The following is a 13659-nucleotide window of genomic DNA, read 5'->3' as shown; positions in this document are numbered from 1 at the left end:
TGTGTCACGGAGGCTCTCTGCACTGCTAAAGCTAACTCTCTCTCCTCTGCTCTCATCCTTCTAGACCTATCTGCTGCCTTTGATACTGTGAACCATCAGATCCTCCTCTCCACCCTCTCCGAGTTGGGTATCTCCGGCCCGGCTCACTCTTGGATTGCGTCCTACCTGACAGGTCGCTCCTACCAGGTGGCGTGGCGAGAATCCGTCTCCGCACCACGTGCTCTCACCACTGGTGTCCCCCAGGGCTCAGTTCTAGGCCCTCTCCTATTCTCACTATACACCAAGTCACTTGGCTCTGTCATATCCTCACGTGGTCTCTCCTATCATTGCTACGCAGACGACACACAATTAATCTTCTCCTTTCCCCCTTCTGATAACCAGGTGGCGAATCGCATCTCTGCATGTCTGGCAGACATATCAGTGTGGATGACGGATCACCACCTCAAGCTGAACCTCGGCAAGACGGAGCTGCTCTTCCTCCCGGGGAAGGACTGCCCTTTCCATGATCTCGCCATCACGGTGGACAACTCCATTGTGTCCTCCTCCCAGAGTGCTAAAAGCCTCGGCGTGACCCTGGACAACACCCTGTCGTTCTCAGCTAACATCAAGGCGGTGACCCGATCCTGTAGGTTCATGCTATACAACATTCGCAGAGTACAACCCTGCCTTACACAGGAAGCGGCGCAGGTCCTAATCCAGGCACTTGTCATTTCCCGTCAGGATTACTGCAACTCCCTGTTGGCGGGGCTCCCTGCCTGTGCCATTAAACCCCTACAACTCATCCAGAACGCCACAGCCCGTCTGGTGTTCAACCTTCCCAAGTTTTCTCACGTCACATGGTGGAACAAGCTCCCTCACGACGCCAGGACAGCGGAGTCAATCACCACCTTCCGTAGACACCTGAAACCCCACCTCTTTAAGGAATACCTGGGATAGGATAAAGTCATCCTTCTAACCCCCCCCCAAAAAAGATATAGATGTACTATTGTAAGTGGTTGTTCCACTGGGTATCATAAGGTGAATCCACCAATTTGTAAGTCGCTCTGGATAAGAGCGTCTCCTAAATGACGTAAATGTGTGGCCACCAGCTGCATTAAGTACTGCAGTGCATCTCCTCCTCATGGACTGCACCAGATTTGCCAGTTATTGCTGTGAGATGTTACCCCACTCTTCCACCAAGGCACCTGCAAGTTCCCACACATTTCTGGGGGGGAATGGCCCTAGCCCTCACCCGCCGATGCAACAGGTCCCAGACGTGCTCAATGGGATTGAGATCCGGGCTCTTCGCTGGCCATGGCAGAACACTGACATTCCTGTCTTGCAGGAAATCACGCACAGAACGAGCAGTATGGCTGGTGGCATTGTCATATCAGGATGAGCCTGCAGGAAGGGTACCACATGAGGGAGGAGGATGTCTTCAATGTAACGCACAGCGTTGAGATTATCTGCAATGACAACAAGCTCAGTCCGATGATGCTGTGACACACCACCCCAGACCATGACGGACCCTCCAAATCGATCCCGCTCCAGAGTACAGGCCTTGGTGTAATGCCCATTCCTTCGACGATAAATGCGAATCTGACCATCACCCCTGGTGAGACAAAACCGGGATTTGTCAGTGAAGAGCAATTTTTGACAATCCTGTCTGGTCCAGCGACGGTGTTGCTGGTGAGAACCTGCCTTACAACAGGCCTACAAGCCCTCGCTCCAGTCCCTCTCAGCCTATTGCGGACAGTCTGAGCACTGGAGGGATTGTGCGTTCCTGGTGTAACTCGGGCAGTTGTTGTTGCCATCCTGTACCTGTCCCGCAGGTGTGATGTTCGGATGTACCGATCCTGTGCTGGTGTTACACGTGGTCTGCCACTGCGAGGACGATCAGCTGTCCGTCCTGTCTCCCTGTAGCTCTGTCTTAGGTGTCTGACAGTATGGACATTGCAATTTATTGCCCTGGCCACATCTGCAGTACTCATGCCTCCTCGCAGCATGCCTAAGGCACGTTCACGCAGATGAGCAGGGACCCTGGGCATCTTTCTTTTGGTGTTTTTCAGTCAGTATAAAGGCGTCTTTAGTGTCCTAAATTCCACAACTGTGACCTTAATTGCCTACCGTCCGTAAGCTTAGTGTCTTAACGACCGTTCCACAGGTGCATGTTCATTAATTGTTTATGGGTCATTGAACAAGCATGGGAAACAGTGTTTAAACCCTTTACAATGAAGATCTGTGAAGTTGTTTGGATTTTTATGAATTCTTTGAAAGACGGGGTCCTGACAAAGGGACGTTTCTTTTTTTGCTGAGTGTATTTGGATATTTGTCCACCATGCTGCTGTGTACTGTAGATATATTTGTCCATCACCATCTTACTGCTGTGGATTAGTGATGCACCGAAATGACAGTTTTTGGCACATACTGATATCCAATATTTTCCTTGCCAAAATAAACGATACCTGTAAATGTTAACTTTTAAGCATTCTAGTACAGTTAAATAGTTAACGCACATGGACGCAGTGGTGTAAGGCACTGCATCTCAGTTCAAGAGGCATCATGACAGTCCCTGGTTCGAATCCAGGCTGTATCACATCTGGCCGTGTTTGGGAGTCCCATTGGACTGCGCACAATTGGCTCAGGGTCGTCCGAGTTTGGCCGGGGTAGGCCGTCATTTGTAAATAAGAATTTGTTCTTAACTGACTTGCCTAGAAAAATAAAAGTTACACAGACCAAAAATATTTGTTTGGGTGATTCACATATGTCCCCATTACCAGGAAAACATAATCAAAACCTATTTCTTTCACTTGCTGTGCTGTTTCGTTGTTTCAGTCTCAACCAGGATTTCATCACGTCAAGCAGTGAAGTTTCAGCTCGGTCTGTCCGTTGCCTCTCTTTGTCGGTGTGCACTGTCACTGTGTCCGTTTCCATCTTGTCCAGCTGTGTATGTAACATTTCACATAAACCCTGTTTCTTGTCTGCATCGAAGTAGCGGTCCTTGTACATAGCATCGAGCATGGTGGCGACACAGTAAAGAGAATGCAACCGACTCGCTTTGTTGAGCAGGTGTTTTAATGCCATGACAGAGGCTTTCACGTCTGCTGCAGGCGCAGTTGATGAGCTTATTTCTCCAGTCAGTAGTTTAAATGGAGCTAGCTAGTGTGTTCATGTTCTCAAATGCCATTGAAATGGCAGCAGCAGTATGACAACCAGCACATTCATGAACATGCAATACGACTTCAATATGAAATCTGTGTTGACCCACTGTGTTGTCAGACTCAGCATGCTCATGGGGCAGATATCGCTGGTCCAAATGTCAGCAGTGAAGCTAATAGCAGTGACAGTGTTTACATTTTTTTTTTTTTTTTTAGCAGTGACACTATTACTGTGTAACTCCAGTAGGGCAACATCTGAAAAATAGCGCCTACTTGGTAGGTGCTCGACCAGTTGGCGAAAGCCAACATCACCCACGACAGGGAATGGTTGATTGTCAAGGGCAATGAATTCCATTATCTTGGCGTTTTTAATGGATTTCGCCTTTGAGTTGTCTCGCTGAAAATATCTTACTCTTTCAAATGACTGCTTGACTTGTTGACTACTCCATCAACACTGTGGGCTAGGTTAGGAATGCTGTGTTGCACGTGTAGCATTACATTTCGCGTGGCGTCATTACATCTACCTACGTTATATAGGTATGCACGTCAGCTTTGACGTCGGAATTGCACATCAGCGTTGAACTAAACATCCGGCCGATGTTGGCATTTTTAGCAAATATTGGCCGATTCCGATATGCTTACCTCTATCGTCCATCCCTACTGTGGATGTATTTGTCCATCACATACCCTCTTTTTCCCCCCCATATCTTTCTGGAGAGTTGGAGTTCCTTAGGTGAAGTACATCTCCAGTGTTGCAGAAGGGACAGAGGATAGCTGTAGGCTAGTTGGAGCCTAGAGGCAGAAACAAAGTAGACGTGTCCTTGAGTACAGCATGGTTAGACTTAGTTATCTGCCCTCAAATCATCCACCAGTCCGTAGATAGAGGGGAGAAAAAGGCCCTTTTTGAATCCCGTCCTCCAGAACACACCTCTAGCTGTGTGTTTATCATGCATTCATCATGGGGCTATATCAGACATCAGTGTTCTTTTTCCCAAGTTGGACTTTATCAAGATTCAGCCCTTCGGGCCTTCCTTTGTCCTGCACCTCTCCTGGCTGACATGTTGACAGAATACCAGAGAAGCTAACACTATCATATGAACAGGCCTGTGTATTATTAGTGGTAACCACCACAGGAGGTAAAAATGTACTCCATCTTTCTATGGGACTACCAGCCCTCTTAAATGCCCATGTGACCTGACCATACTACATACTACAGTATATATGGTAGTTGGTGCTATCCAATGGCAGTACACCTTGGATAAATTGACAGTCCCCATGATAGTTTCGGAGGTACCCCCTGCTGTTGTGTTGGTAACACACTAATATACTGTCATCTCACCTTCGGGAACATGTTGGTTCATCACGCCCTTGAAAGTGCACAGTCTGTCGGTGGTGATGGTTGTGGTTGTGGTGGTGATGAGAGCCCACAGAGTCAGTCAGTCCTCAGAGATGGAGACATAACATGGTACAGAGATCTCAGGGCTGCGGATAAGGACGGGTTAGCTGATAACGTCATGAAAACAATGCTTCAATGGAGCAGAAGTCTGTTGTGATGGCTAGCAGCGATAGATACAATGACAAGAAGCTCCCATGTGGGGAATCGTAGGTGGCTAATTTCATCAAGTTTTATCTTGAAACCGTATCTTGTTTTGACTGATGTCATGTCTATGCTAATATGGCTCAATTGTCTAGCTAACATACAACTAACGATGTATTTGAGACAAGTGCTCATTGTGCAAATGTTTTCATGTTTTCAATAAACATTGGAGACGAAATATAGTTTACATGTTGTCTACAATCTAAGCCACGTTGATTTTGCCCCATAGTTGCACATGCATTGCTCTTGTTGATAAACAACCAACCCGTCTATAAGGAGTAACTTTTCACTATCTATAGTCACGCTAAACTTTCTTATTCCTGTATGGCCCTAGTTCTGGTGAGAAACTGTCCCAGAGTGCTGCTCTGCCTGGATTCATTCCAACACTACTTTCCCTCTCCATGGCACTAGATATTTATTTGCCACCTTCAGAAATGTTTTTCCTCAATATGGAATGAAAAGGGAAGGGAAGGGAGAGAGGTGGTGGTGGTGGTAGAGAGGGAGAGAGAGATCTGACCCCTTGTCGTTTGTTTTTCTCAACAGGTACGCCTTACATTTCCTGGTCCAGAGTGGCCTGACCTACAGTATCATGATGTTCGCTGGGCTGGAGCACATGCACAAGTGAGTCATGTTTCTATTTAATGTGAAGTAAACTGCTCATTCACTGGCAGCATGCTGTGAACAAGTCCAAGATTGTCTGAATCAAGTCTCCAGTGAACACGTAATGCCAACACATGACGTTGTGGCTTTGCATAAAGCATTGCTTCCAGAAGACAAATCAATAACACTCTATACTGACGTAGTCCATCTTGTCACAAGGCTAATGAATTGAATTGAACTGCATTTGGAAGGTTATTGGCCTTTTTAGAGTGGTGTTCCAGGATGTTCTACCCAGCAACAGGAAGGACTTGGCCTTGTGCCCAGCTGTTGCAATTCATCTTTAACAGGATTTTGATTAAGTGTAATATCAATATATATGAAGAAGGAGACTGGCCTTGGTTCACCATGATTGTTTTAGTTCAGGTTGCAGAGCGTTGTTCTGTTGGCGCTGAAGAGCCTAGACTCCTGATGGTGATGGCACTACCCCTCAGGCGCCCATCTGTGTCCATGCCCCCACCCCTCCCTCCAAACAGTCTGAGCCATTCAGCCAGCTATCCCCCCCCCCCCAGCCACCTTCTGTGGTTATTTTTACGGAGGGACAAGGCTATGAGGTCAGGTGTGGAAAGAAGTGAAAGCTCTCTCCTAAGGGAAGGTTTTAAAAATACCCCAGCTCCAATATCCATCACGATGACCGCAGCAGTACAATAGAGGGCCCTAATTGTAATATGCTCAGTAAGTGTCCACTCCATAATTGTGCACTCGGTAACCGTCCACTTTAATCGTATTCAGAGATGACATTTCAAAACAAACAAAGCCCTCAATTTAACAGCAGCTGAGGTGTTTTTCATGGAAATATTTTCTTCCTTTTTAATTTCCTGGTATTCCAGGTCAGTGTTGCTGTGAGGTACTAGGAAGCTGAGGAATGTGGCGGTCATCCAAGCTGAGATTGATTGGACCACACCTCAAAGCAGGTCCTGGTTGTGAAGTTCAGCCTCAGCGTTTGCCTTACTCAACCTTTTGTGGAGTGGGTTGAGCTTTAACTTGGTCACGTGGGTGCTGAGCTTGCAGATGCTTTTGTCTATTAGAACCCACAAACCTTTTGAATTGACTTAGCCCGTCATTACCATAACAGGTATTTTTATAGGTCTGTGAACTTTCCGTATGTGTACAGTTTCATGTAGTATCACTACTGCTTGATTACTATGGCTGAGGTCAAACACTGAAATCAATTGAGACGAGCTCTACATTTTCAGCTTGAAGTCTGCCCTACTTAGAGTGAAACTGGTTATGGGGAGTAAATGGCTCAGTGGAGACCACCTATGTGAATGAAATTATAACGATTTTTCTCAAAAAAGTTAAGTGTGCCGGAGAACATTTTTATCTGAGATGGGGTTGTCGAGGGACATTGTGGCCCCGTCCGACAATACCCTGGGACAGGGCCAACCAGGCAGGATATAACCCCACCCACTTTGCAAAAGCACCGCTCCCACACCACCAGAGGGATATCAAGAGTACATGGCCAACTTACTACCCTGAGACAAGGCTGAGTGTAGCCTATGAAGATCTCCCCCACCACACAAGCCTGAGGGGGGGGGCAACACTGGACAGGAAGATGAATGAAGGGGCGGCAGGTAGCCTAGTGGTTAGAGCGTTGGGCCAGTAACCGAAAGGTTGCAAAATCGAATCCCCGCGCTGACAAAGTAGTTAACCCACTGTTCCCCTGTAGGCCGTCATTGAAAATAAGAATTTGTTCTTAACTGACTTGCCTAGTTAAATAAATAAAAAATGCATAAATAAATAGAGAACGTCAGTGACTCAACCCACTCAAGTCGAGTATAGGGAACGAAGCCTGGCAAGACGTGATGCACCCTTCCTAGGGCTGGCATTTCTCTCTCCTCTATCTTTCTCATCAACATCTTAAGTGTTTGCTTCAGGGCTGAGAGGAGTGGTAACGCAAAGTCTGGTTGACTAAAAGAGACGGGCAAAATTGGAAGTAGCTAAAGACTGAGGGGGTGAGAGGAAAGAAGACTGAGTTCAGGAGGAGACTGAGTTCAGGAGGAGACTGAGTTCAGGAGGAGACTGAGTTCAGGAGGAGACTGAGTTCAGGAGGAGACTGAGTTCAGGAGGAGACTGAGTTCAGGAGGAGACTGAGTTCAGGAGGAGACTGAGTTCAGGAGGAGACTGAGTTCAGGAGGAGACTGAGCTCAGGAGGAGACTGAGCTCAGGAGGAGACTGAGCTCAGGAGGATAGACAAGGTTACAGTTTCTCTAATAAAGTATGTAGAGAGGAAGTAGACTGCATTATTTACAATATCAACTCTCTCTCCTCTATCTCCTTCTCAATCGCTCTCCTCAGTCATCCCTCCCTCCATCTCTCTCTGCTTACTCATCCCTTCCTCCTTCATATCGATCTCCCTCTTCACCTCCATCCTGCTGCCTTTGTCCAGACACCTCACCAGGCAGATTATAATGGAATTTCCTGGGAAGCATTAAACCCAGTGGAGGCTGGTGCTGGGAATGCTAGCAAGCCCCACGAGAGCAAATCCATCTCCTATAGACTTCAAATGGAGCAGAACAAACATGCATATACAACCGTCCCCAATCCCCTGACTGCACTTCCTCTGAAAACCACGTTAATGGAGTAGCCTAGCTCCTCAATGTGCAAAGTACAACACTATATTTTCAACTATTGTCATATACATATAGTTATGGCCATTGTTTAACAAGCATTTCACTACACCCGCAATAACATCTGCTAAGTATGTGACCAATGAAATTGGATAGAAATGTAAGGGTGTCAATGAATGTTTTGGTGAAGGAAGAAGTCAACTGCATGTGGGTATTGTTATTCACACACACTCTGTTTGGTGCTAGGCTACACACACACACTCTGTTTGGTGCTAGGCTACACACACACACTCTGTTTGGTGCTAGGCTACACACACACACTCTGTTTGGTGCTAGGCTACACACACACACTCTGTTTGGTGCTAGGCTACACACACACACTCTGTTTGGTGCTAGGCTACACACACACACTCTGTTTGGTGCTAGGCTACACACACACACTCTGTTTGGTGCTAGGCTACACACACACACTCTGTTTGGTGCTAGGCTACACACACACACTCTGTTTGGTGCTAGGCTACACACACACACTCTGTTTGGTGCTAGGCTACACACATAGACTTGTCATTCAGTTGCTGTTGCGACAGCAGCTCTATTTTCTCCTGGGTAATGTTCAACTTGTCTGTTCATTCACCTGTTGAATGTGCCTGGAGAAAGGTCGGCCAATGTTCTAGAGATGTTGTCCTCCGCTCTCTCTGCCTGCTGTGCAAATAGCGCCACCTGCTTGATGGATGAAAAGACCTCATTTCTATCCACAACACACTTGAGAAATACTGGACTAGAGCAGTCAGTTTATAACCCACTGACTTGTGGAAGGGGAGATGGACCGTTTGTATGAATGTACTTTGCATTTATTTTTAGCTGAGGATTGACATGTATTTAATGAATCCCAAAAGTGTTTTGCTGATAATGCATTAAGTCTATAACTGGAAACGGTGTATATGCAGAACGTCTGGAGAGCTACTGATTCAAACCTCCATTCAGATAACAGAGACTTTGAAATGGAGAACCTGACAATAGAGGGAGTGTAAGCGATCGAGAGGGAGAGGTGACAAAGCGAGTGAAGGACACGGTGATAAAGAGTGCTCACATGAAAGGCTGTGTTATTCATACCATGTTGCTATTGAAGCCTGAACCACTGTCCCTTTGTGTGGCGAGGCCTGTGAAAGAAATTACATAACCAACCTACCTGCTGCCTGGCAACAGAAAAAGGCCCATTTTCCCACACATGGGTATATTATGCACTCTGCAGCAAATTGCCCTGATTTCTGTCCTATTATATTAGGGTAATTGGAGGGGTTATGAGGCATGATTAATCGTGGGTTGGGGCATCGGGAGGCGGCGGAGGTCCAGGCAAGCTAACGCACTGCTCGGGAATGCTAAGTGCTTTGGGCCGAGGCTCGCTGCCAGCTCATTGGCTGGAAACACGAGCAACAGGTTGGCTTTTTGTTCCCCGCCGGTTGAAATGGCACTAATAAAAGCGTCACCTCCGAGACACGTCTGCCCCGTGACTGAGTGGACAGTTGGCTGGTTCTGCAGTTGGACGCGTCGCATGGCAACTCGACGATGACTCTGGTCTTGCAAATGTTCCTCAGGAGAGCAACACAAACAGGGGTAATGGGAGTGGAATGGTCACTGCAGATGGGTGGAGTTTTTGTATTCAGTGATTGTTTGAAGTACATAGGCCTAGACGTAGGCTAATACAGTAAATGCTAAATAAGCCCAATAGTCTTTAGAAACCCCCATCTTGGAGCTGCTGGAATGAATTAAGCCCATTGATTCAGCATTGATTTGTTCCTCTTGCTCTCTCTGGGCCGTGGGCCACTTCAATCTGGCCTGGTGATGTTTAATGCTGCGCTGGGCTGGCAAGGAGCCCTGCATTCCACCTTGGACCTGAAACTTAACAATAAACCTGAATGCTAATATGATAACACTGACCCTTACTACACCAAACCTAAACACGCAATGATATCCGCCATTAGCCTAACCATGAAGGCACTAAACCTGAGCACAGCACTGATAATGCAGTGACAGTTCCCATGACATAACCTTAACACTATCCCAAATCTGACCACAAAACACCAATCCTTAATACCCCACCTGGCCATACAACCACACACCTTACACCAAATATGTAACACAATATACCGGACCTCAACACAAACTCCACTGTCAATGGTTACAAGGTCCCACCCAGGCTAGCTGTCAGTATGATTGAGTTGTGACGTGAGGAGGAGGGATCACACCGTCCTCAGCTGATGCATCCAATCAGTCACCGGTCCTATGTGTCACAGTGTAGGACGATTCAGACCAGAGTTTGGTTTTAAGAACAGACTTTTGATTTGTTTTTGTAAATAAATGTTTTCATCCAGGATGTGTGTCTGTATGGTGTACGAATGTACATACACGGTGTGTGTGTGCTCTGGTTTGCGTGTTTGTTCGTGTCATTCAGGGTCGTTTTATGTGTGTGAGAGGAGTGTCAAGCATCAAATATTGTTTACTCTCTCATGCAGAGAGATGAATAGAGTAGCATGTGGTCACAGATATGTTGGCAGTGTAGTGTGTAGTCAGAATTCCTGTATTTATTCACCTCTAGTGATTTTCATTATCTTGCTGCTTGTCTTTTGCCACTTATCTGGGCCTCCCAGGGGGTTAAGTCGTCAAGTTGCCCCGTCTGAGGCCGTCCCTCAGTGGGGAGGCAGTCTACTTTAGACCCATGCTTCAGTTACTGCAGATTACATCAGGAAGAGCGTGTCCCGTATGGGCCTACTCCATGTTTTTTTTACCTTTTTATTTAAGTAGGCAAGTCCGTTAAGAACACATTCTTATTTACAATGAAGGTCAAGGAACAGTGGGTTAACTGCCTTGTTCAGGGACAGAACGACTGATTTTTATCTTGTCAGCTCGGGGATTTGATCCACCAACCTTTCGGTTACTGGCCCAACGCTCTAACCACTAGGCTACCTGCCGCCCCTGCTACATGTTGCTCATTTCCTGTTAGTGTAATACTGCTGCTACTGTGTCAGTCATAAAACATCCCATGAATTATAAAAGTAGGGCTACTGAAAATAGAAATTGACAAATAGGATATATAGTTTTGTCAGAACAGAAAATGGTTGGATAGGAGAGTAAAGGATGCTTAATGGTGAAATCAGTTTCAGGTGTTAGTCGTCTGCTTGTCTTTGAGGGCTAATTTAGGGAGTGACGGTAGAATGCCTTTAACAATGTCTGGGGGTGTTTCCGACTGACTGCCTTTGATATTAAGGGAGCTCGGAGGATTCAGACTTCTGTGAGGACAATGGTAGTGATCTCAACTTCTCACTCTCCCATGCAAGGAAATACATTAGTGTCCACTGTCCAGGCTGCCAGCCACCCTCTCACCAGGCTGCCATGCCAAGTGTGGGCACACAGCACTGAGATGCCCATTGTGCCCACTGCCTGTTCTTGCCCCTCCCCCTCTTCTAATACCAATAACCATGAGCCTTGCTTGGAATCTCAATATATCGCTAACCTTTGGGGTAGACTGTAGACCCAAACATGCGCACGACACACATATATATACGCGTGTGTACGCAGCTGTTTGCTGTCCTGTGGGATTAACACTGGCATTTGTTTCTATTTCTCAGAAAGTGTTTAACCTCTTTCAGCTCATTGCGATAAATAAATAAAAAGTTCCTCTTATAGATCACAGATTGTGATTTCTGATCTACACTATATACTTGGCATGGAAGCACTGCATTTGACTTGGCGTAGCTGGTCGATGATTGATTTAAACTAGTCCTGATTTAGTGCTTATCTCAAGTACAGTGGCAGTCTGCTTTTCATAAGGGAGAAGCAAAAGGTGTAACGCTCGCTCAACATTTAAAAAAAACTCATTGTAATATTTAAGCAAAGTTAAAAAGCTTGATGTTTCGGCCACCATTGCCCTTCATCATGAAATGCATTCAATTAATATAGACACTTAATCCTATTCCAAAGAACCATGGCCATGTAACCATGGATGACCATCTTACTGAATGCAAACAAACCACCAAATCTTCCTCATCTCTAACAAAAACTAGTTGATTTGCCTGACTGCCTTTCTGATGTCCACGATGCCTTCTGTTGAGGAGAACAAGATGGATGCTACAGCTAGCTGAGTCTTTCTGATGTCCAAGATGCCTTCCGTTGAGGAGAACAAGATGGATGCTACAGCTAGCTGAGTCTTTCTGATGTCCACGATGCCTTCTGTTGAGGAGAACAAGATGGATGCTACAGCTAGCTGAGTCTTTCTGATGTCCAAGATGCCTTCCGTTGAGGAGAACAAGATGGATGCTACAGCTAGCTGAATCAGCGTCTGCTTTGTACCAGCAGCTCTCAGTACTCACTCACTCCACATACAGTGGAAAATTATGTGAACCCTTTGGAAATGCCTCGATTTCCACATCAATCGGTCATAAAATTCTATCTGATCTTCATCGGTCACAACAATAGACACAGTGTCTTAAACTAACACACACACACAATTATACCTTTTTCATGTCTATTGAACACACTGTATAAACATTCACAGTGCAGGGTGGAAAAAGTATGGGAACCCTTGGATTTAATAACTGGTTGACCCTCCTTTGGCAGCAATAACCTCAACCAAACGTTTTCTGTAGTTGCGGATCAGACCTGCACAACGGTCAGGAGGATTTTTGGACCATTCATCTTTATAAAACTGTTTCAGTTCAGCAATATTCTTGGGATGTCTGGTGTGAACTGCTCTCTTGAGGTCATGCCACAGCATCTCAATCGGGTTGAGGTCAGGACTCTGACTGGGCCACTCCAGAAGCCGTGTTTTCTTCTGTTGAAGCCATTCTGTTGTTGATTTTACTTCTGTGTTTTGGGTTGTTGTCATGTTGCATCACCCAACTTCTGTTGAGCTTCAATTGGCGGACAGATAGCCAAGCATTATCCTGCAAAATGTCTTGATAAACTTGGGAATTCATTTTTCCGTCGACGATAGCAAGCTGTCCAGGCTCTGAGGCAGCAAAGCAGCCCCAAACCATGATGCTCCCTCTACCATACTTTACAGTTGAGATGAGGTTTTGATGTTGGTGTGCTGTGTCTTTTTGTTCTCCACACATAGTGTTGTGTTCCTTCCAAACAACTCAACTGTAGTTTCATCTGTCCACAGAATATTTTGCCAGTAGTGCTGTGGAACATCCAGGTTCACTTTTGCAAACTTCAGACATGCAGCACTGTTTTTTTGGACAGCATTGGCTTCTTCCGTGGTGTCCTCCCATGAAAACCATTATTGTTTAGTGTTCTACGCATTGTAGACTTGTCAGAGTTGTTAGCATGTTCCAGAGAGTTCTGTAAGTCTTTAGCTGAGACACTAGGATTCTTCTTAACCTCATTGAGCATTCTGCGCTGTGCTCTTGCAGTCATCTTTACAGGGCGGCCACTCCTAGGGAGAGTAGTAAGAGTAGCATCTCTTTTGTTCGAGGCATGGTTCACATCAGGCAATGCTTCTTGTGAATAGCAAAGTCAAATTTTGTGTATTTTTTTTTTAATAGGGCAAGGCAGCTCTAACCAACATCTTCAGTCTCATCTCATTGATTGGACTCCAGGTTAGCTGACTTCAATTAGCTTTTGGGAAAGTCATTTAGCCTAGGGGTTCACATACTTTTTCCAACCTACACTGTGAATGTTTAAATATAGACAAATACAA

The 13659-nt window shown here is 45.9% G+C and overlaps 1 protein-coding gene across 1 annotated transcript in view; it reads left to right on the top strand.

The window, feature by feature from the left end:
• The window catches only part of LOC106566507 (lysophospholipid acyltransferase 2), an 88877-nt gene that overhangs the window by 51551 nt on the left and 23667 nt on the right, over positions 1-13659 (top strand). The window contains exon 3 of the mRNA XM_014134629.2: positions 5278-5355. Coding sequence (XP_013990104.1) covers positions 5278-5355 — 78 coding nt within the window. The remainder of the gene's footprint in view (positions 1-5277; positions 5356-13659) is intronic.

Source organism: Salmo salar, chromosome ssa01 (assembly GCF_905237065.1).
Source record: "Salmo salar chromosome ssa01, Ssal_v3.1, whole genome shotgun sequence".
NCBI lineage: Eukaryota > Metazoa > Chordata > Actinopteri > Salmoniformes > Salmonidae > Salmo > Salmo salar.
The sequence above is the reverse complement of the archived record's forward strand: the minus strand, read 5'-3'. Positions and strand labels throughout refer to the sequence as shown.